This window comes from Fistularia commersonii, chromosome 10, assembly GCF_037954325.1.
Source record: "Fistularia commersonii isolate RoL2024-O1a breed Wild chromosome 10, RoL_Fcom_v1.0, whole genome shotgun sequence".
Taxonomy (NCBI): domain Eukaryota; kingdom Metazoa; phylum Chordata; class Actinopteri; order Syngnathiformes; family Fistulariidae; genus Fistularia; species Fistularia commersonii.
The window spans coordinates 7,759,557-7,784,366 of record NC_141293.1 but is presented as its reverse complement, the minus strand read 5'-3'; the positions used below and the strand labels follow the sequence as shown (position 1 = coordinate 7,784,366).

The 24,810-nt window shown below is 48.9% G+C and overlaps 2 protein-coding genes across 5 annotated transcripts in view; both read right to left on the bottom strand.

Moving 5' to 3' along the window:
* Positions 1-4,428, bottom strand: part of kirrel1b (kirre like nephrin family adhesion molecule 1b) — a 61,601-nt gene extending 57,173 nt beyond the window's left edge. For both annotated transcript variants that reach the window (XM_086153505.1, XM_086153506.1), the window contains exon 1: positions 4,086-4,428. In XM_086153505.1, the coding sequence (XP_086009631.1) occupies positions 4,086-4,131 (46 nt within the window). In that variant the 5' untranslated portion in view covers positions 4,132-4,428. The remainder of the gene's footprint in view (positions 1-4,085) is intronic.
* A 2,961-nt stretch (positions 4,429-7,389) lies between these two features.
* cadm3 (cell adhesion molecule 3) overlaps positions 7,390-24,810 on the bottom strand; it is a 79,959-nt gene continuing 62,538 nt past the window's right edge. For 2 of the 3 annotated variants that reach the window (XM_086153502.1, XM_086153501.1), the window contains exons 7-12: positions 17,819-17,989; positions 17,498-17,588; positions 13,313-13,485; positions 12,308-12,331; positions 10,895-11,020; positions 7,390-10,454 (exon numbers count right to left, since the gene is read on the bottom strand). In XM_086153502.1, coding sequence (XP_086009628.1) covers positions 10,336-10,454; positions 10,895-11,020; positions 12,308-12,331; positions 13,313-13,485; positions 17,498-17,588; positions 17,819-17,989 — 704 coding nt within the window. In that variant the 3' untranslated portion in view covers positions 7,390-10,335. The remainder of the gene's footprint in view (positions 10,455-10,894; positions 11,021-12,307; positions 12,332-13,312; positions 13,486-17,497; positions 17,589-17,818; positions 17,990-24,810) is intronic. The other variant, XM_086153504.1, reaches the window with a different exon arrangement.

Genomic DNA, 24,810 nt, shown 5'->3' with positions numbered 1-24,810 from the left:
ACGTTAAACTCCGGGCGCAGGGTGGAGAGGCAAAGGACGGGCGGGCGGGCGGGTGGAGGTGGTTGTTTAGCGCTTTATCATTTAGCGGCAGCGAATCGGGAGACGCCAGGAAGGGACACGGAGAGAACATACAAGTCCAACCAGGATCCACCAGCAGACGGCTTATGGAAAAGGACAAAATTGTTGTTTTGCAAATGAGACGTCAACTGCCAGCTGAACATCAGTCACACTGTAGCGTCCTTTATGTTAATGTCCCTCTGTTTTCGATTTGAACTCGCTATGTCACCAAAGAACAATTTCTGACCAACTTCTGGGCGGTGAGATAAACACAAAGATGTTCCCTCTAGTTACAGAATCAACAAAGAAGGTACATCACTTGAAGTCCTGCGACTCTATTTTTATTTTATTATTCATATATATTTTCAGCGAGATGCTGAACCTGTGCAGAGAAGGATGCTACCGTTGCTGAGCCAATCAGAACCCAGGATACAGAACACCATGCTCTGGTTGGTTGCCACCATGGAAAAAAGTGCAAATTTTGCCATAATTGAAACAATAAATTTGTAAAAATACATTTATACTGTAACACTGTGAAACAGTGTGAAAAGGTGAAGGCGCTGTACATGGAAGTGACGCCCTTCCAGCCTATGAGGGAGCATGGGGCGATTCAAACCTGACCGAAAACCTCTCCAAATAAAGGGCCGTCCCCCATGGAGCCGCACTGCACTCTGATTGGACGCCGCATCTGGTGGTGGCTACGACAGTTAGAACCGCTAGAACAGCAGTAAATAGAAAAAGGCGCGAGAACCACGTTGGAGGTGGAGGATAAGAGAAGGACGATCAAGAAGATGCAGGGCGCTGACCTTACGGAATGGGAAGTGGCGTCATCTGCATAGAGGAGTAGTTTTTTAGGCCGTATTTACCAGATGGTGACTTTAAAATGGTACAGAAAGCTTTTATTTTGGCGGGTTTGGATTCAACCACCACTTCCTGCCAGAGAGGAAGTTCTACATAAGACCAGAGCGATACTGTGGTACTTTGATGAAATGTTACCGTAAATTCCAGACTTTAAGCATTGTGGCTTAAACGACGATGCGGCTAATTCATGGATTTTTTTGGGGGGGCTGACAAGCGTCACACCACCACAACATTTAGCCTTGACACATCGGAGTAATGAAATTAGCATGAAATTCGGAGGCTGTTCAATTCCAACACCGAAAAAGACGACTTAAATGGTTTTAGTGCGCAGGTGGAAGACAAAGATCGCAATCAGCTAATCGGTGCGGCTTATATACAGGTGCGTTCAACAGGAGAGTGGAGTATCCGAACGCAGATGGAGATCTTTGAACCCGATCCTGGGCGAAGGCGATGAGTCCGTGCACATGTGTGTGTGTGTGTGTGTGTGTGCAGGGGGGGGGGGGCATTGAACAACAGCTTCCTTAATGAGCCGAATTTTCGCCCTGCGTTAAAAACGACATCCCGTCTCGAGGATTTCACCACCGCGCCACCCAGATGATTCCTCCAAGTGGCGCCTCTTAAAAAAAATGAAGGGAAGAAAACAGACGACGGAGAAGAAGATCTCCGATGCGTGAAAGAGGAGAGCGTGAAGTGACACCCGTGGAGGTCACCTCAGGTGTGAACGTCTGCAGGCGTGAAACGGCAAAACGTTTGACGCAAGGACTTTGCCAAATAGTGCTCACTCTTTCTCTTCTCTCTCTTCTCTCCTTCTGTTTATCCTCAAAAATCCTCCCTCTTGTCGACAGATCAGGACGAAGCCCCGCTGTCTCCTCCTTTACTCGTCTCCCGCCGCCTCCGTCGCTCCGTCCTTCGGCCTGTCTCTTTGCATCTGCGCCCCGGCGCCAATCATTGGGGGAGGAGAGGAAGAGGAGAAGAAAAGAAAAAGGGGATGTTGGGGGGGGCGAGGACGGGACCAGGCGCCGATGAGTTGTTCGCTTTGAACGATTTGGACTGCGACCGCACGATTCGTTTGGGATCGGACCGTGAGCGCGGGGGTTCGTTTTGGTGGCGGATCACGAGCGCATGCACGTGCACAAACGCGCACAGGGCTGAATTGTAATTACGGAGGCTCGCGGACGAGCGGTCAACCGCAGCGGCGTGTAAGCGGCCTGTGTTCGCCAGACAGACGGGCCGTAAATCAGGCCGCTTGCCGAGATGGGCGGCGGCGGCGGCGAACACCTGGAAGCCTCCGAACAGGCTGAGCACACATCAGGGCGCAGCTGCGGCGGATTGGCTCCCATCACATCCACCGGCTTAACACCGGCTCAGCGGGAGACACTGATCCGCCGCTGCCGCCGCCCGCACGCTCCTCGCCGCCTCTTCATCCGAGCACGGCGTGGAGGCGGGGGAAGCCGACATACTGATGATTCCATTTCCTTACGATTTTTTTTTTCCTTAATATTGTTTGAGACCCGCTAAGTCGCCTTCGTTCTAGCAGAGTTCCATGAGAACGCACAGAAATGTTCTATTAGCCTGATTAGCGTGATTAGCATCGCTACTGTCCAGCCTGCTGGTTTGCTTCTTTGACCCAAGAGAGACGTTGCTGTTGCAGTACTTCCTGTTTGGCTTGGCTTGCTATTGGTCAGATAACATGCTAGATGATTAGCGCCGTGGCTAACGGTGGCGTTTGGGGGGGGGGGGCTTGTCCGATGTTGCCATGGCCACCCACGCATCAAGGCTTCCGCTGGAGCAACAAAAAGCCTTGACGGTTTCAGTTGTTAGCTTAGCAACTGCTCATCCTGTTTCTCCACGTCCTTCTCATCTTTCCTTTCCTTTCCTCCTTTCCTTTCTTCACCCCTCTTGATCCCTCACTCCTCTCCTCTCCACCTCCTCTCTTCCATCCCTTCCTCCAACCATCCCTTCTTCCTCTCCGTTCTACCTTTTCCTTCCTCCCTTCTCCTCATCTTGTCTTTCTTCATACTTTGTTTCCCATTCTTCTTCCTTCCCTTCCTTTCACAGTCCTTTTCTTCCTACCTTCCCTGCTTCCTTCCTTCCCTCTTTCCTTCCTCAAATCCTCCCTTCCCTCCTTTTTTTTCACATTCTTCCTTCCTTCCTTCCTTCCTTCCTTCCTTCCTTCCTTCCTATCTCCCATTCTCCCTTTCCTCCCTTCTTTTTCCAATTCTCCCTTCCTTTCCTTTCTATCCCTCCTTCCTCCCTCCCTCTCATTCTCCCTTCCCTCCTTCTTTTTTCCCATTCGCCCTCTCAATTTCCTCCTTTTTTCACATCCTCCATTCCTTTCCTTCCTTCCTATGTCCCCCATTTTCCCTTTCCTCCTTTCCTCCCTTCCCTCCTTCATTTTTCCAATTCCCCATTCCTTCCTTCATTCCCTAAATCAGTCAAATATTCTCTCCATCCTTTCCCAAACAGGTGGTCAGGTGATCCACTCAGACGTTCTGGCGGGTATCACGGTACGAAGACTCTCTCTCTCTCTCTCTCTCTCTCTCTCTCTCTCTCACACACACACACACACACACACACACACACACAACTCAACCGTTCGCATTGTGCCACTTCTATTGATCACCCCCCCTATCTTAAGAGCCTGGACTGCGACTCAAACACACACACACACACACACACACACACACACACACACACACACACACTCTGCATGCTCCACTGAGATGTGCGTGTGAGTGTGTGTGTGTGTGCGTGTGTGCAAGAGGACATTCTATCAAGGTGATCGATGAGCGGGCACGTCAGTGCGAGAGGAGGGTTCAGTGAACGCGTCTCCCAGTCAGTGGACGGACGCGCTCCCAGGTGAATCGCGCACGGACATCACGCACGCACGAATGCACGCACGCGCTCGTGTCAAAGCTCCCATCAATCACCCCCTGGCTGTCAGGCGTGCGTGTATGCGCGTGCTCGACCCCCCCCCCGCGCCACCAGCCGCCGACACGTTTGAACGCCATCCAGCCGCCGCAAAGGTCACGCCGCTTTCTCTCAAATGAAGCGGGGGTACGCACACGCACGCACACGCGTGACACCCGCAACACAATGAAAAATAAATGAAACAAAACACGCACGACCAAGACGGAAAGTTTCCGGTCCGTGAACGCAGCACTCACCTTGGCCGAGAGTGACCGCCAAAGTTAGGAGCCGCAGCGGCGGCATGGTTCACCTGGACGCGTTCACGTCCCCGCCGTGGGCGCACGGAGATCGCAGCATCCACTCCCCCCGCCGGAGCCCGTCCGGAGTCATGGGAGTGAGAAGAAGCCAAGATTTGATTAGAAGAAATCCGATCCCTCCTCCTCCTCCTCCTTCTTCTTCTTCTTCTTGTCCTCCTCTCTTCTCTCCTTCCACACAGCGGATCTTCACTTCTTCCTCTTTTTCCCTCCTTCCTTTCCTCCTCTCTCTCTTTTTTTTTCTCTCCACCCGGCGTCCTTCCTGCTGCCCGGACTCAGTGGAACTGGACTGAATCGTCGGCTCCCCCTCCTTCCTTCCCTCCCTCCCTCCCTCTCTCTCTCTCCATCCCTCCATCCCTCCTCCCCCCTTCTCTCTTACAAGCTCCCTTTGTAATGTTGGATGTCAGACCCCCTTCCTCCCCGCGTATTTCTATTTAAATGAAGTAAAATGAATACTGAAAATACACAAAGTAATACGCATACTTCATATTAAATATAAATCCATATTAAATTCATGTTGAGTTTATGATATTTTTTTTATTTAATCCCGTGAATAATTAATAATCCCTATTATTATATTAATTACTAGTCATGTGATTAAATAAAGATCATTATTGTTGTCCCTACTATGTATATAAATAAACAAAGATTCTAATCATTTACCATCAATAAGAGTCATAACATTTCTAATTATTATTTTCTATTGTCCCATTATAATTGTTTTTATTATGAATGTTGTAAATAAGGATTGAATACCTAATGAAAATTCCACCCGATTTAACCACTATTCATAATTATTATACACATTATTATCATATTATTTATTACTATTCATGTGATCAAATAAGGATTATTATTGTTGGTAATGTTCTTCTTACTATGTGATACATAAATGTCTAATGTTAGATAGATAAAGATTCTACTGGTCTGATTAAACTCCCATTAATAATCATAATATTGGGAAATATTACTACTATTGTTGCATGATTATTGTTTTTTATCATGAATCTTGTTGCTGTTATTACAAGATAAATAAAGATTGAACAGTCAGTAAATATTCCATCTGATTTAACCACTATAAATAATAATAACAAATATTGGTTCGGTCATGCACAGAGGAGGGACAGTGAATATATTGGGAGACGGATGCTGGAATTGGAGCTGCCAGGCAGGAGGTTGAGAGGAAAACCAAAGAGAAGATTTATGGACATAGAGAGAGGATATGAAGGTAGTTGGTGTGAGAGAGGAGGAAACAGAGAATAGGGTTAGATGGAGAAGGTTGATTCTCTGTGGCGACCCCTGAAGGGAAAAGCTGAAAGGAGAATAATAATAATAATAATAATAACAAATATTATCATTATCATTGTATTTTCATTATTACTATAACTATCTTTTTTTTTATTGTCGGTAGTCATATTATATTATGATTATTATTGTTTTGTTGCTTTCCATAAATAAAGAATAAAATGAAAATATAATCAATTAAATAAAATAACATGGTAAAATAAAGAAAAATGAAAAGGAAGAGAATTTAAGGGAACAACGCAATAAAGGAAAGAAACATTGATAAAATATTGATGAATGAATAAAAGACCTCTGAAATTCAATGTAAAATAAATAAGAGAATGAGGCAAATAAGATAAAAGGAAAAATACAATGGAATGTAAAAAAAAACAAGTATAATAGATACATAAATACAAATAAAATAAATAAAACCTAAAAGAAAACAAGTGCAAATAAAGTATAAAAAAATAAATACATTATAAATAAGCTACAGAATACAATAAATGCAGTCAATAAAAATCAAGTTAAATAAATACAATTGAAAAATCAAGATAAAAAAATTAAGTTGTTTCAAGAAAACAATGCAAATAAAATAGACAAATTAAAAAAAAAAAACATTAAAATAAATTTAAAAAGTAACGACAAAAAAATTGTATGAGATAAATGCAAGAAAAATGCAAATAAAATAAAGGATACAAAACATAATGAATAAAATAAAGTAAAATACCACCAAACCAGGCTGTTTATCGGTGCTTATAAACAACCCAAATAATCTTTCACATAAACATTTGAATGATGTACCTGGCGTTGTGAGTTTAGGAGGAAGGGAAAGAAAGAAAGAAAGAAAGAAAGAAAGAAAGAAAGAAAGAAAGAAAGAAAGAAAGAAAGAAAGAAAGAAAGAAAGAAAGAAAGAAAGAAAGAAAGAAAGAAAGAGACTGTTTCAATTTAGAGCAAATGATTGAATTATTGCGTTGTGCTGTCTCCTGCTGGACACAAGAGGAATTACAATCACTTATGGGCGCACACACACACACTCACACTCACACACACACACACACACACACACACACACTCACACACACACACACACACACACACACACACACACACACATACACACAGGCAGACACATTTATTCACTCACGTACACAAATACACAAAACAGACAGACAGTCAGGCACACAACTAGATGGGACAGACAGACAGAAACACACACACACACACACACACACACACAAGCAGATGGACACAAACACATGCAAACAGGTAAAGACATACAGTAAATGCAATCACACACACACAAATACACAAAACAGTCACTCATCAACCTAAGCACAGAAACATGTAGACACACACACACAAACACATGCACACACAGAAAGACACAAATAATCACACAAACACACAGATCAAAGCACACACAGACATACACATATAAACACAAATAGACACAATCAGACACACAAAAATACACAAAACAGACACACACACAAGTCACAGACACAAATATCAAGACAGTCGGACAACAAACACACACAGAAGTTCAGACATGTGCGTTCACACACACACACACACACACACAACACAATCAGACATACAACATGGAACGTTGGTGTTCAGATAGAGACAGAGAGAGATGGACAGATGGGTGGACGGGGAAAATAGAGAGATAGAGGAAAAGAGAGAGACTGAGAGAGAAAGATGGATAGATAGGGAGGGATAGATAGATAAAGAGGGAGAGGGTTAGAGACATAGATATACAGATTGAGTTAGCTTGAGAAAGATAGAGGGGGTGGATGGATGACAGATAAATAGATGGATAGAGAGAGTACAGAAAGAGGTATGGATAGATGGGTGGATAGAGAGATAGAGAGAGGGAGGGTACATAGATAGAAAGAAGGGTTGGGATGCATTGATAGGTAGATGGATGGATGGATGGATCAGAATCAGAGTCGTAGTCGAGTGTAAATCAACCCAAATGCAGTTTTTATTGAAGTAGACAAACCAAAGCCAAATCCAACGTAAACAAACGGCCGTAGAGAAACAAAAGGGATTGAGAGGACAGTGTCCCGGCCCCGGCTCGGCCCCGGCCCGGTGACATCATCCACCGCCATGGCAACCCGACACAGCAACGTGGCGTTCAGGTGACGCTTGCCGCCGGGGGGGTGGGGGTGGGGGGGGGGAGGAAGACTTTTTCATCCGGAGAGAAAGAAAGGGGGAAAAACAGAAAGAGGGAGGAACGGCGTGGAAGAGGAGGGGAGGAGATCTCCGTGTTGCTGTGCACGAAGAACACTTGTCTCTGCACGTGCACACACACACACACACACACACACACATACACACACACCCACAGTCAGGACACATGTGCACGGCTGTGAGAGGATCCAGTGAAGGCAACACTATATATGTACACACACACACACAACAACACACACACACACGCGCGCACAGGGGAGTTTTAGAACCAGAAAAAAAATGGCTGCCGAAATAATAGAATTTGAAAAAAAAAACCAAACAAAAAAAAAAAACAAACAAAACAAAATCTTACTTTTCAAGTTTCGGATTATCTAATAAAAAAAAAAAGGAATTGATTATGTAAAGATTGGGCGCACGCCTCCTCTATCAAGAACACCATTCGTGGACGCTAAGCTAAATTAGCACTAGCAGAAGGAAGTGAGATGATAGACAGGAAATGAGGGGAGGCTGGAGAGGGCGGGGCATGGCAGCCATGTCTAACCAGAGGAGAGTGAAAGAGAGCTTTGGTGCCATCTGCTGGCAGCTTCCAGTTAAAGCGCCTGACTACATGGAGCGACCGCCAGCTCCGATTGGGTGATCTTCGGGAAAGAAAAAATAAAAACCCACGCGGGCGCTCTGGTCGCGTTCATCAGGCCCTCCCACACTAAAACACCGACGGCCGCGTGTCATGCAGGCTAACATGCTAGCACGTGGACTAGGACACAGGACAGGACGAGGTACAGGCAGATTCAGGTCCAACACTTTTTTTTTTCTCTATATATATTTTTGTTATTTTATTGGAAAAGACACCACAGGTTTTGGAGGATTAGGCGGGTTTTTTTTTTTTTTTTTTTTAAAAGCCGGCGGCCATGTCTTTTTTTTTTTTTTTATTAAGCGTCATCTCTCGTCTAACTTGTCCAATACTGTTTTGCTACGATCCCGACCAGAAGCTCCGGAGGGGGAGGAAAAAAAAACCAAACAAAAAAAATCTCTCTCACACCCACACACACACACACCCACACACACACCCACACACACACACACACACACGTGACCTCGTCACGTCGGGGTTAGCTTATTCACGCTAGCCGTCCGGCCCAGGGAGGCGCCGTCCCTGAACAATCTCCACAGATCAGGAATAAAAATTCAAAAAAAATAAAAAAAAATAAAAATGTTGGACAAACAAGAACTATCACAGAGACACGGGTAAAGTCTAGGAGCACTACTTCTACGGGACGTCTACGCGGAAGGAGCGGGGGCGGGAACCTAGACGTCAAAGGGGCGGGGCTAGGAGATGATGGCGGGCGATGGGAGGATTGATTGAAGAAGGGATGAGTGAAGCTGGGGAGAAGACAGAGGAGGACGTCAAAGCTGTTTGAGGACTTTCCTTCGAAGTCCTCAGGGTGGAACCTCGGCCCCCGGGCCTTTTAGTCCGTCACAATCAATTCCCAAGCGGCGCCAAAACACAAAAAAACAACCCGATTCCAATGAAACAGCGGTCTCGGTTCCTGGTACGAGGGGGGGGGAAGATCTTCTCAGGTGGACGCCGACAGGCCGTCCTCCGCCTGCGGTTGATCGCAGTCATTTTCTCCGCTCTCCCCCCGGAAAGATGAACAAAAATAAGAAAAGATGGCGAGTCCGGCGAGAAGCTCCGCCTCCTCCCGACATCCGGCCCAGGGTTCGATGGGGTTTTTGCTACAGTTTCGTGCAGGAGGGCCAAAAAAACAGGGAAGGGGCAGCAGTGTAGTGTGTGTGTGCGTGTGTGTGTGTGTGTGTGTGTGTGTGTGTGTACTATTCCTTGCTGTTAGCATCCTTGCTATGGCCGTTCCACCTGTTAGCCCCGCCTCCCTTCTTGGCCCCGCCCCCTCCGAACCTGCTTTGCACGCACTTTTTGAATGTAATAAAAACAGGCAGGTTTTTGATTTTATTTGTTTTTCCTTTTTTTACAGGAGTTATATGTCACTCCGCGTGCGTGCGTGCGTGCGTGTAAGTGTGTGAGTGTGTGAGATTTAGGACAGGGGTTGAGAACCTGTGAGTGTATTTACAGCACACCAAACATGTCAAGTATAAAGAGTGCTATATAATTCTATATATATATTTATATATATATATTTATATATGTATATAGGTGGCGCTGGGGGAGGGGCATGGGAGGCATGGGGGGCCAGGGTTCGGTGCTGAGTCTGCGTGAAGGCGGCAAGATATGGAAGGGGGGTGATTTGATGAAGGGAAAAAAGTGGGGTGGGGTGGGGTAGGTGGGGTCAAAGGTCAAAGGTGTCAGGGTGACGGGGGGGGGCGCCAGGGTGACCGAGCTTTGCTCATTTCGCTTTCCGCCGGATGGACCCGCGATGCATTCAAGGGTTGTTTGGAAAAAAAAACAGCGTTAGTACGAGATGTTTGTCGGTTAATGTGTATGTGTGTGTGTGTTTGCGTGTGTGTGTGTGACTTAAGTTCGTCCGCATGTCAGTGCAAAAAATCTCCCTTCCCTGTACCGGTGGTGCAAAGAGGGTGAGGTGGGCGGAGGCTCCGCCCACCGCCGCTTCCTAGCCCCGCCCACCCAGTGAAGAAACTGAAGCGCCATGATAACGAATGGAGGTTGTATTTTTGTTTTGTTGTTCTTCTTCTTCCTTTTCTCCCCTTCCCTTCGCTCCACCTCCATCTCCACCTCTTCCGTCTAGATGAAGTACTCCTTCTTGTCTTCGGCTCCGGAGTGGCCGCCCTCGGCGTTGATAATGGCCGTGTCGGCGTCGGGGGCGTCGTCCGATCCCTTGGCCTCGTGGGTCAGGTACGTTCCTGTGGGGGGGCGGAGGCAGAAAAAGGGCGGAGGAGTGAGTTGAGCGAGGCAGCGGCGTGACAAATGGAGCGCTCTCGCTCTGGCGTTGTGATGAATGACCCCTTCAGGTGCCTCCAGAGGCTTTGGGGCGTTCGTGTTTTGTTTACCCACCCATGGGGAGCTGCTGTGTTATAAACTTCTTTTCCGGCCGAAGAGGCAAAACTTTTTTTTCATGTGGAAGTTGCGATTGCCATGAAATCACATGGTTGCTTAGCGCCGAAGGAGACATTGCTAACGCTAACTCTAGGAGTCGAGGAATATGGCCGACAGTGAGCGATTGGTGTAGCTTCGGGGTTAAATCAAACGCACACACTTGGAAACACACTCACGCACGCGGTGTAGCGCAGTCATGCATGCATGAGTGTGTGTGGCTGTATGTATGTGTGTATGTGAGAGAGACCTTTGTGTCTGATGAGGTATCTGCCAAGGACAATGAGGAGGCAGAGCAGGATGAAGACAATGACGGCCACCACGCCTCCGATCACGGCGTGGTCCACGCCGGAGGAGGTAGACATCGCTGTGGGGTCTGAGAGAGGGAGGAGGAGGAAAGGAGAAGGACAGGAGAGAAAAAGAGGAGAAAACATGTCAATTTTCCAGATGAGACGAAGAATTAAAACCAAAAAGGATGTCTGGATGCCTCCTTCCTGGTGCAGGTGGTGCTCCACCTTCTTCCACCTTCTTCTCCCTCCACCCCCTCCTCCCCTCCCTCCATCCACCAGGGAGAAAATGAGGAGGAGGAGGAGGATGAATATTTCAGCCTGTCAGGCCGGTGCTAACCATGAACCGTTAAACGCTAACCACTAACTGCTAAACGCTAACTGCTAACTGCTAACGTGCGTTAGTGACAAGCTGGTGCTAAAGGTGAGTGGAGAGCTAGCAGGTATTTCATTCGAAGTGCTGGATTAGTAGCTCCCATTGGCTCATCTTCCTCCCTTCCTCTCCTTCCTTCTTTCCTCTCCTCCCTTGCTCTTTCCTGGTGCCGCGGGGAAGACAATCCGTTCGGAAATAATCTGATACATCATTCATCCTCCGGGTCTTTCCGTCCTTCGAGGGGCGCTCAGAGCGTAAGGGGGATGGACACGGGCGGGCGGGACGTGACGGGGGTGACCATTTTTTTTTCACCGAGGAGCCGGGGAGGAGTCTACCACTGCAGGCCGGTTGCCTCGGACAGAGAACAGAGGGAGGAGGGGATGGATGGAGGGTGGTGGAGGGCAGACTCGGAACACCAGTCAGAATGAGGCGCAAACACACACACATGCACACAGGCGCGCACACACACACACACACACGCGCACACACAGGGGCCGGCCGGCGTGGAGGTGAGAGGGGCATGCTGACGAGGCGAGACTGAGAATGAGCCCATAAATCCTGCTGTCAGCATCAAAGGGAAGCAGACAAAACCCTGAGAACACCCCCCCATACACACATACACACACATACACACACATGGACACACACACACACGTGAAAACACAGCAATACGGAGAAGTGGGACACTGTGTAAATGACTTGTACCACTTACGGGGTCACGGCGGTGTGTGTCTGCGTGAGATGGATGTGAGTGCACAGTGCGTGTGCGTGTGTGCGTGCATGTGTGTAGGTGCATGAAATATTTATCCCTCCACTCCGGAGTTCAAAGAGTCCCCGGACTTTTCTTTCATTTTTTTTTTTTTTTGGGGTGTGTTTTCTATTTTAAAGTCCCTGCAGGGATCGGCAGACACATGGAAAGACGGACGAGCAGACGGACGGAAAGACAGACGGGTCACGGAGCAACAGACAACCAAGAACGACAGGTGACAGGTGAGACGTGTACCTGCGGCGTTGTCTGCGGTCTCCTCTGTGGATGAGGCGGATGAATGGATGGATGGATGAATGGATGGATGGATGGATGAGAAGGTGCGTGTCGGGTAGAGGACAAGGAGGGCCAGAAGAGGAAGAAGAAGAAGGAGGAGAAGGAGAAGGAGGAGGGAGAGAAAATAAAGCAAAAAACAAATATAAGAGACGTGAAGGGTCTTGGTTTGTTTCACGACAAAAAACAAACTCCCAGAGTCCTCGGCGATGTGTGTGTGTGTGTGTGTGTGTGTGTGTGTATGTTAGAGACTGGAGGTGGTTTTACCTGTGAATGTGTAAACTCCATTCAGCTGGACGGAAACTGAGGGGGTGAGGGGGGTGGAGGGGGCGGGGCTTGCCGATGTAGGGGCGGGGCTTGCCGAGGCAGGGGCGGGGCTTGCCGAGGCAGGGGCGGGGCTGGACGCGAGGTCGGGGAAGAGGTCGTTGGAGAGGGTCGGGGTGGGCGACGGGGTGGGGTTGCCAGTCGAAGGGGGAGGGAGGGTGGAGATGGAAGTGGAGGTGGTGGGTTCTGGGGTGGAGTCATCGGTGACATCCGGTGTCAGGGTGGTCGGGAGGGGGGAGGAGGGAGGGAGCGAGGGGGAAGCGGTGAGCTCGACGTAGGCGGTTGGGGTGGCGTCCGGGGAGGTGGGGTCTCGGGTGGAGAAGGAGGGCGGAAGGCGGAGCGAGACACGAAAGGAACCGAAGCGCGCGGGGGGCGGGGAGTCACGGATGCAAAAGCGCGAGAGGAAAAAGAAAAGGTGGAGGGGGCGATGGCGGCGCGGTTTGGATGAGGAAAAGAAAAACGAAAAGAAACGGAAAAAAAAAAAGACGACAAATAAAGGAGGAAAGAAACGAAAGAAAATCAGACGAGAAAAAAGATGGAAGTACAAGCAACAAACAACAGCAAATCAAAGAGAAAACCTTAGCGGAGGAGAGCTCCGCCCTTTCCTCCAGCCTCCCCCCCGCGCTCCTCCCCCCGTCCCCTTACCTTGCACCTGGAGGATGTACTCCCCATGGGCTAGCCCCACGCCGTTGTCAGCGCTGCAGAGGTAAACACCGTTGTCCGTCTTGTTGAGCATCTCGAAGGTCAGCAGGGCACCATTGGCTTTGGCTAGCGGGGGGAGCGTTCCGTCCTTCTTCGCCCATGTGTATGTGGATGGTCTGAACACACGCAAACACACGCATAAACACACCGGGTGAGTTTTGGATGGAGAAGTTCGCCGAAAAAAAAAAGCCGGGGATTGGAAATAACGGCGCCTGAAGGCAAGATGGAGGTCGCTGGATGTTGTTGTGGTATCTCGTCAGTGATTGGAAGAGGCAGAGGAGGAAGAGGACAAACAGAGGGGAGATCAGCATTTCAAATCAGCCGACGTTGAAAAACACATCGTGGACAAGGCGATAAAAAGGATCAATTATGGAAATGCGGCGCTGCGTGGTAATTACAATGACGGCGTGCTGGACGCCGCCGACCCATTAATCACTTTCAAACCCAGGGGTAGACGGAGGGGGTGGAGCCTCTGCCCGCAACGATTGATCCCATCGGGATGCGAGCGGTAAACGTTAGCCAGGTTCATTAGCTGAGCAACAGGAAGCTGACAGGATCTCATCAGGCGTGAGGGAGCTACAACTGACGCCACGGGCACCATCTTTAGAGGGATTGTTGATGCTCCGGCGGCCATCTTTTCCAGAGTCGTGGCCGAACACGAAGACGATAGCGGCGCTAATAGCTGTGCACCATTTAGCCTCAAGTTCCGTTATTCAATGTCCTGTTCCTGTTTCCTGTTCTGTTTTAAAGTTGCCTTCTGCTCAGGAGGGTCCAGAAAACTCCTCATCTATGCTGATGACACCGCTCCCTCCGTTGCCACTGGAGCAGACCCGCCATCTTTCTTGCTCACGCGTGACTGTCTTAGCTAGCGATTAGCAGCCTGTTAGCGGTCAGCTCGAGCGCCGGCCAGCATGTTTCTGTTCCTACCGAAGTATCGCTGTATAAAATGCCTACGATCGCCATCTGTTGTGTCTAGGTGACATCCAGGAGTCGAGGTTCAATGCTGCAGCTGGACAAACAACAACCATCGCCGCCACCCCAGGGTCCCTGCTAAGCGCTAATCTCTGTCACGCCGTGAGAGAGACTTATAAATACTCAAAAATAAAACATAAATAAGAAAGTAAAAGAATCAGGTGTGTAGATTTCACCTGCGTCTTTTTTTTCCCCTCTCTTCCCCTTAAATCCCGCAGGCTGGCAAAACATAGCGCGGAAGAAGTAGAAGAGAAAACACCGCGCCACTGAGGAACGACAGCAGCCAACCATTTTTATTTACTCTGGTTGTTTATTCTGTCTTTTTCACCCCTGGGCTCCTCCGGGCTGCAGGGAGGGGTGGGGCGGGAGAGGGTGGCTGGGGGGGTGGGGGGGATTCTCCTCATCTGACCTCCAAAGGTCCACCGAAAGTGTCCAATCCCTTTCTCTATCTTTGATTTCTTAGCGGTGTCTTTCTTTCTTGTGTAAATTCATTCATTCATTCATTATACTGCTTATCCTAGGGGGAAAGTATTGAGGGGTAGGTGACGGGACCAGTGACTGGACCACATGTGGAGATCGTTCACTCTCTAAATCAGAAAAGCAGCCACTCACCCACTCATCAATATGTCATAAAGAAACATTTAACCGTTCACTCGCTCCGTTAAATAGGGACAACCATTCACCCTGTCATTCACATCCTACAGAGACGTACATTCACCCTGTCATTCACATTTTATCTGGAGACAAAACCATTCACCCTCTCATTCACATTATATAGAGAAAAACAACCATTCACCCGCTCTTTCAAATGTCCTAGTAAGAGATACCACCATTCACTCATTCATCTAAATGTCATAAAGAAACATTTGTCATTCACCGACTAATTCACTCGTTATATAGAGACAAAACCCTTCACCCTCTCATTTCATACAGAGAAACCAACCATTCATCCCCTCATTCATGCATCTTAGTGAGATATGTAAACATTCACCCTCTCACTCACACGTCTGGACAATGTAGGGTCTCAACTAAACCTCCTGCATGTGTTTGGACTGTGTGAAGAACCCAGAGAACCCTGAGGAACCCCACGCACGTGGAGACACGTGGAGACACGTGGAGAATCCACACAGGAAGACCTCCTGGCTGAACCCTTCCCGCTTCCGCTACAAATTGAAAACCTTATCCAACTAGCTAGCAAATCAAGCTGAAAAGCATTATATATCAAAGGCGGGTGTCTCCGTGGCGACGCCCCCTTAAACACCATTAAGGGGACTTCGGCACTTCTACCCCCCCGTCGTCGTTATCGCCGAGCAAAGAATAAGTGTTTGGGTGGCGCAGCTAAATTATTCATGTGAGATTAGCTGAATTATGCTAATGTGTAAAAATGGAAGTGGCCCCCAACTTTTCCTCATTTGACACCCGATCTGCATTTCTCTCCGGCGAGGCGCCGATTCGCCGTGAATCTGCATTACCGCAAATGTGCAGAATAAAGGAGTCCCCTTGTAGCTAATGTATTGTAGCTAATAACTAGCTAGCACAAATCTTTAAAACGCTAGTGTTGGGGTGAGCAGAGGGGTTTGTGTTCTCTGATAGCGCACTTAGCGAGTGGAGGCGCACTTAGCTGTGTTTACGAGGTTTAGCGGGCTTAGGAGGAGAAAACGCTAATGGGATACCGTGTCAAACTGCCGGAATCGATCAGCTTCGTGTTGGATTGGCTGGCAAGGGGAGGGAAAATATAGAACGGCTTTATCCGCCGATTAACGCAATCTTGTTACACGTCACCTGCTGCGCTCATTGTGGGCATGACCCCGATGCTCTCTAGCCCACTCGCTAGCACGCAACGGGCCACTTCCATGTTTACAGGATCTCAATCATTCAACGGGAAGGCGGGGATTAATCGAACGCTACCATTGGTCGGGCGGGGGATATGGGGCGGAGTCGCGGGTGTTTTGATTGACAGCTGCTCGTGTCTGGATTCAGACTGACTCCTTCCCTGTTATTTCCACGGCAACCTTGTCTCTTCTTTAACGCAGCCACCGCCGCTAACAGCGTTTTGGGAGCCAGCAGTCCCGGCGGGGGTTGCCGTAGGAGGGAGGAGGGGGGTGAACCCTGTGAACTCCCGCGCCGTCTGCACCGCCAACTAATTGTACCAGCTATGAAAGCGTTCTCCTTCTCCGCCGGGAATTGAACCCCTCACTGCGGCACGCGTTTACGCCTTTGCCTCGTCTTCACCTTTAATAATTCATAAACGTCTTTCGTCGCCTGCTAAACGGCAGCACACACACCTACCCCTCCCCTCCCTTTCCCCATCCATTCCACCTGTCAATCAAACTAACCGGCTGGTCTAATTCCTGGAAAGGAGGAGAAGGTGCGGGAGAAGATAGAGGAGGGTTTATTGGGAGGGACGGTGCAGGAGGCGGGAGGGGAGGAAAGATGGGTGATGGCGAGGGGCAAATGAGAAGTGACTGACGTGGTGGCAAGGAGGAGGAGGAGGAGAAGGAGGTGGAGGTAGAGGTGGATCGATGGGCTGCTCGGCTGGAGGTTCATCTATAATGCAGAAAGGCCAGGGGATGGAGAGCATTAGCAACGGCGTGATTTAAGATGGGATGGGCTTTCCTTGTTTGTTGCTTTCCGTGTATATGTGTGCGTGTGCAAAAGCGACGTCCAACTGCAGCTCTCCTCTCTTTAACATTCACGCCGGCGTGACCGTGATGAAGGGGCGTGCTATTCAAAATGATCGACGTCCGGCCGATAAATAAAAGCGCAACTTGCGGCTTCTAAATCCGACCCCTGACCGGAAAACGAGGCCGGACTAATTGCTGATTCTTGGGCGGGGCTTGCGGCGCCAGAGCCAATCAGACAACACGTAGCTGACGGATGACGAAATGTAAAGAAAAAAAAAAAGATAAAAAAGATAAAAACATTTTTACCCCCCTATACATTTAAATCCAAACTCTAATTAAAATGCGGTGAACTACAAAGATGGAGGACGATGCTGACTCTTCACGCGGCGTTTTGAAATATGACTGACACCTGAAGGGGTGTCTTGCCTCGGCGGCGTGATGCAACCCCGCTCCTGGAGTTGTAACCTGCAGTGTGTGTGTGTGCGTGTGTGCTCGGCACGCGCGTGTGTGTGTGTGTGTGTGAGTGTCTTACTCCGGGTTGCTGTTGCCCATGCACTGGAGGTAAAACTTCTCGCCCTCCCGTGGCAGATCTGTCTGGGGCTGGATGTGCACGTTGGGAGAAACTGCAAGAAGAGCACAGACACATCAGGGCTTGCCGGTTTATGGGACCTTTAACGCCTCACGGTCTCATTCCACATCTGCAGCCTGTCGCCGCTTCCGATGATGCCCGCTCTCCCTCCAAAAGCGCAGTACCGGATCGTATCCAGAGGGTGGCAGCATCAAGCCGGGTTCCGGATCGGAGGGCCCCAAAACCTCTCCCCGCCCCCCTGGAGAATTCCCCCAGCGGACTCACACAGCACCCGCAGGGCCTGCTCGCTCCTCTTGTCCCCCGGGGCGAGCGAGGGGTGGTCGACAGCGCAGGTGATGAGGGCGTCATGGTCGTCGCGGCTCACCTCCAGGGTGAGCTTGCTGCTCACCTTGTAGGTGGGGTCGTCCGGGACCGGCTCCACCACGTCCGGCCGCCCTGCAGCGGGGAAAAAAAAAAAACGGGGGGGGGGGCTGCATTACAACCAGGAAGTAGACAGTGCAACACATACTAGGTTGAATAAGCTATGTGGGCTGCACACAAAAGCGGTAGCACACCCCCGCAAAAAAAAAAAAGAAAAAAAAAAGAAAAGCATTTTGTGCTCAGTTAGCTTGTCCCCCCTTTCCCCCCATGGCGCTTCGCTCTACCATCTATCATTCCACACCACACACACATAGACACACACACACACCATTCACTCCTGCAGCATCCCCCCTTCTCTGCACCTGCAAGGACAGATGGACCCGGACTGATCCATTACAGGGGTGATTAAGGGGGGGAGAACCCCGATCCCCACCACCCCTGTCGACCGCCCGATCCATTCCTGATCTTTAAAATCAGCCTTTGTTTTTTAGCGGGGTGTGTTTTGACGGGCGTCTCTTCGCACCGCATCGACGGCCCAATTAAATGATCGATTAACATTTTGAGGCAATTAATGGAGACGGGATGTTGGGCGTATTTTGTTTTTGATGTCTGACACCTTTAATTAACCCGCCGGGCGGATCTTTGATTGGGATAAACGCTGCCTCCCGGAACAAAGAGGAACCTGGTGCACTCCAGATGGAACTGGAAACATGGCGGCGCATTGGCAAGTGCATCCACATTTGCCTTCATTCATCCCTTCATTCATTATTTACACTGCGGATCCTGCACTTAGGGGGGGGTGGAGCCTACCCAAGCTGTGATTGGACGAGAGGCGGGGTTCACCCTGCACCAATCACAGGGATACATATTGGGACGTATAACTAATCAACCTCTCATTTCCTCATCATATGGACATACAACCACTCACCCCTTCATATAGTCATCATGTGTATGAACAACCATTCACCCTCTCACTCACACAACATATTGTACACCATTCACCCTCTCATTAACAATCATGCAAATGTACAAGAATTAACCCTCTCATTTAGTCATCTTGTAGATGTACAACATTCACCCTCTCATTCACACGTCTTATAGAAGTACACTCCACATCCTCTCATTTACACATAAGACATACAATCATTCACCCTCTCAATCTCACACATCATACCAATATACACCCTTCACTTTTACTCATTATATATACACATACAACCATTCACACTCTCACTCTCACGCCTCATGGGAGTACACAATTCGCCCTCTCATTTACTCATGATATAAGGCATACTATTATTCAGCCCATACGTGATATAGAAGAACACACTTCACCCTCTCATTCACATGTCATACAGACATACAACCATTCAAGCGTCTGGACAATGTAGGGTGTCCAGTGAGCCTCCTGCATGCGTTTGGACAGGAAGACCTCCTCCGAGGAGATTCTGGCTGTGAGGAGGCAGGGCTAACCACCACACTGCCCTCCCTTCTTTCATTCATTTATGTGTCGGTTTCAGCACCAGAGGTTCACAGCATCATGGAGGAGCACGTGCTTATCGTTCTTCGCCGGTTCCTCACACATCCCCCGCCGTGTCTCGGATGGTTCTAAAGGTTAGGTAAAGTTTGTGGGAGCCTTCCCCCGGACTCAACTCCTTCTCACAGACTATAAATGTCACTCGCCGGGCCCCAGACTAAACGTCATTATTTATGAATAGAGATGTTGAAAGAGAGGAGTCGACCTCCGGCCGACTTCCTGTCGGTCCTAGAGCAGCGGCGGTGGTGGCAGTGCACGCCAGTGGGACCGGGGATGGCGAGGAGATGAACAAGGATTAGCATCCGCTACAATCCTGTGAGATTTCTAGATTCATTCATTTATTATCCCCAAAGCCAAATAAAGACATACAACCGTTCACCCTCTCATTCACAGCTTAGATAGACATATGCAACCATCTCTAGTGGACCTCCTGCATGTGTTTGGACTGTGGGAGGAACTCTGAGGAACCCCACACGAACAAGTGAAGAGCATGAGACTCCACACAGGAAGGTCCATTTGTGGGATCATATTGGAGTTATTACCAGCAGATGGTGCACCAGGACTACAACAGGTCTTTTCTCACCCCGAGGTGGGTTTTCAATGAAGACAGGAAGGGAGATCCATGCAAATCCATGAAGATTAGCATGGAAACTATGCTAGAAACCTGTCAACTGAAGCCCCTGCTGCTAGGTTGGCTCCTAACTCCCAGGAAGTCATTAAGACTGGTTTTTATTCACCTGTCTGCTATGCAAGACGTCGGCGTGATAGCATGTTGGCTGCGAAAGGCTTAGCAACAAACATGTTGAGCAGATTCTCTATGGTGGATTCTCTGCTAGCTGGAGATCCATCCGGTGTGGTGTCCTCATTCAGGTTGATCAAGAAGCTCCAACCTTCTGCCATGCTGCCGTGCAATGTCTCATTGGTCAGGAGGGTGTTGCCATGAAGATTAGCATGCTAACTATAATAGCATCCCACCTTCTGAGGGAATTGCTGCTAAGTTAGCCACTAAGTCAGCAAAACAATTTCATTTGTTAGTCTGCTATGTAAGATGCAAGCGGGATAGCTTATTGGCGGCTAACAGTGAGCAAAAAAAACATCCAGTAGATTCTCTGCTAGCTGAAGGTCCGAGGAGTTACTCCACTTTGTGCGATGTTCTCTGCCATGTTGATCAAGAAGCTCCAACCCTCTGCTGGGCAGCTTTTCTACTTCTTGTTGGTTAGGAAAGTTCTGCCATGCAGAATGGCATGCTAACCATGCTAGCAACCCGTCAACGTAAGCCACTGCTACTAAGTTAGCCACTAACTGACAGCAAAAGCCAGTCTGCTACACACGACGTCTGTACAAGAACATGTGCTAACAGATAGCAGGAAACACATCAAGTTGATTCTCAGCTAGCTAAAGACCTGAGAAGTGATTCCACGCGGGTGTGGTGTCCTCCTTCAGGTTGACCAAGAAGCTCCAACCCTCTGCCACGTCATGGTGCCACGTCAAATTGATCAGAAAAGTGATGCCATGAAGATTAGCATGCTAACTTTACTAGCAAACTGCCATCTGAAGAACCTGCTGCCAGGTTATCAGCTGACTCCCAATGTCATTTAAACGTTTTCATTTATTAGTCTGCTATGCAAAATGTAAGCATGATAGCACGTTGGCTGCTAACAGCTAGCAACAAACATGCTAACAAGATTCTCTGCTAGCCAGCGCAAGGAGCTTCTTCACACAGTTTGGTGTCCTCAAGAAGCTCCAACGATCTGCGACGCTGCTGTGCTGTGTCTCCTTGGTCAGGAAAGTGTTGGCATGAAGATAAGCATGCTAACAATGCTAGCAACCCACCATCTAAGGAAAGTGCTGCTAAGTTATCTGCTAACTCGGGGAGTAAGCGGAATATTTTCATTCGCCAGTCTGCTATGCAAGATGTCGGCACGATTGCATGTTAGCTGCAACCAGCTAGCAACAAAAACATTGAGCATAATCTCTGCTAGCTGAAGGTCCGAGGGGTGTAGTGTCCTCCTTCGGGTTGATCAAGAAGCTCCAGTCCATCTCCAAGAATGAGACGTCTCCAGCCCCCTGCTAGCGATGCATCTGTGCTATATCAATGAAAGGACCCTGAACGCAACGGCCGGCTAAACACCCAACAGGTTTGCCCGGCACCTGCGCTTAAAAGTTGCTTAGCTTACAACTGGACAGGGGGCTGGACAGGGGGCTGCCCAAGTGGCGGCGCCGACACTGTCAAGCAGCTATTCCGAAATCCAAAATGGCGGCGATGGTTATTTACTGGAAAGCGAGCGTTGGTTTTCATAGCACTCCTCCATTTGCTGTTGTTTCATTTACTTCTTTTCTCTGGTGGCAGCCTGGGCGGAATAAAATGAAAAAAAAAAAATGGGTGATGGTGTAGGTGGGCGCCAGCGGCGGCACTAGGAATGCGTAAACATGGCAAGAGCGGCTTGGGGGCTGCCATGGCGTGGACGCTGTCTTTTGAAAGAAATATCAAAACGGGTGGTCAGAGCGTGAAAGTGGCTGCCTAGATCCGGGGAGTGGACTAGAACTTTATCAGTTTCTCCGAGCTTACACACACACACACACACACACACACACACAAACACACACGTACCTGAGCACATGTAGGTCAAGCTCATGAATAACACACACCGACAGAAGACAAAGATAGCGGCACATCGGAATAAACACACGCTGGCTCGCCCGGTATATCTCTCAGCGTGCAGATATTACCCGTGCGCAGACACACACACACACACACACACACACATACACAGACACACACCCCTCCAGAGGACTCTTCAAATACCAGCGAATCTAATGACATCTCTCTTTTTATTACCATAACCAGTCCTCTGACCCGCCGAGAAAATTAGTTTACTTTCCAGGTGCATTTCAATAATCCCAGGCGTCTCAAAGGAGCCCCCCCCTGCAAACACACACACACCCACACACACACACGCACACCATCACAAATATATACACAGCACACACAGGCGTTATTAAAGACCCGGGGTTTCCAAAGTCAGACTGGAGGGGGGGGATTAAGCAATCCAGTTTGTTTATATTTCTGGTTTATGATTATTCTATTATTTTTCTGTGTTTGTGTTTGTGTGTGTGTGTGTGTGTTCAAACACGACGTGCACTCATTACAATAAAGCGCTAAACGATGTGGTGACAGCCCCCCTCAATGGCAGTTGGTATAAGGCAGTGCCCCCCCCCCCCCCCCCCCCCGATGGAGTATGAGTTGGTACATTCCGGCGACCCCCAATAAACTAGGGTCAGCTCGCGAGTCGACGACAGATGCAATGGGTTGCCTTGGCAACCAGGAGGCTTAGCACCTATTAACTTGGCACAATCAGGTGATGAGTTCAAAGACAGCAGGACAGAAAACCCTTCACTGTTGTTGTTGTTGTCATGACGATATCAGTATCTAACACAATCAAAAGTCTACATGTTCTCCAGCTTGGTTCTTTCCATGTTCTCCTGATTGGTTCTCTTCATGGACACAAGGCTTGGGTTCACTCCCTGTTCCCCTGCTAGGTCCTGGACTTCAGATGGAGGGCTGATCTCCACACACACACACACACACACACACACACCCACACACACACACGTGTTTGCTAATTATAGCAAAACAGCCGTCTACATGCTTTTAACGAGTGTCCGATCATTAAAAATGTACCTTAACTTGAATGATACAGTCCAACACGGTGGCAGCCGTGTTGAATATTAAGGCGCCTCCGCGCCGCACCTGTTTAATATTTCACAGCACGCCACCCCACCTTCCCCGGAGGCGGTGGTACGATCCAGGCGAGGCCATCAACCTCGGGGCCACCGCCGTGAAATAATCGTATTAGAAGAATCAGAAAGAAACAAGCGGTTACAGGGCGCGGCTTGTTTGGGGCTTTCAAGGCTCGTGGCCGTGGCGCTCGGATTACAGCTCAGACAATCAGGACGCTAATTGATTAGCGAATGGAACGGCGAGAAAAGGGCTGGAACGACCAGACGTGAAATACTAATCGAGGACGAGGCTCTGCCTCTGGGACGAGACGCCTCCCTGTTTTTAATTTTTTTTTTTTTTCATAAACGCCGACCGTGACATCGCGTAAAGCTCGGGGCGGGACGTGCTACCCGGCTGTTACCATGGTTACAGATGTTGAACGCACTCGGGAGTTCATGCCGACAGGTTTTTTTTTTTATGAGGACGGAAAGACCTGGGGGTCAGATATAGTGGAACCGATCAGAGACGCCTGAACGCATCATGAGAGGCGGCGTTTAGAGGGTAAACAAACATGGCTGCTGCAGTTGTTAGCACAGCTATTTTTCTCTATCCTCCATTACTGTAGTCCACTTTAGACTTCATTAGCCCTCTCCCTCCTTCCCTGCTCGCCATCTTTGTTTTGATTTTCCTGCTACTTCCTGTCGTCTTCTGAGGCTACTTCCTGTGTCCGGCCTTTGACTGTCGGCGACGTGTGTTTGCAGTCGATTCGGTGATCAGCACACACAGCCTGATGCTTGATTGACAACGACTGGGGTGGGGTCCGTTCCCCCAAGCACTGACAGCTTTCCGTGCCAACAAGCCACACCCACTGACCCCACCTAAGCATTCTCACTGTCTTTAACTAGCCATTCCCACGTTCTTCAGCTTGAAAGAACCACTATCAACAGCTAGCCAAATCCATTATCACCTACTAGCCACGTCCACTGTCACAAACTAGCTCCGCTCACTATCTTCAACTAGCAAGACTCACTTTCAACAACTAGCCAAATCCACTGTCACCAACCGGCAACGCCCACTTTTCCCACTAGCCACACCCACTGTCTCAAACTAACCATGCCAGCTGTCTTCAACTAGCAAGGCCCAATGGCCCAAACTAGCCATGGTCACTGTTCACAACGAGCCATGCCAACAATGTACAACAATGTTCAACTAGCAAAGCCACTGTCCACAACTACTCAAATCCACTGTCCACACCCACTGTTTCCACTAGCCAAACCCACTTTCCCCAACCAGTCATGCCCACTTCCCTCCACTAGCAAGATTTACTGGCCTCAACTAGCCAAGCCCACTGTCAACAACTAGCCAAATCCACTTTCCTCAACCAGTTATCAACCAGTCATGCCCACTATCCTCCACCAACCATGCTCACTGTCAACAAATGGCAATGCAAGCTATCTTCAACTAGCAACACCACTATCCACACCTAGCCAAATCCACGGTAGCTAGCTTAGCCCATTGCTTAGCCCATAGCTTAGTCTATTGCTCCCACTAACCACATGGCTGTCTCAAACAAACCATGGCAACTATCTTCAATTAGCAAGACCCAAATGCCCCAGACTAGCCATGCCCACTATCCAC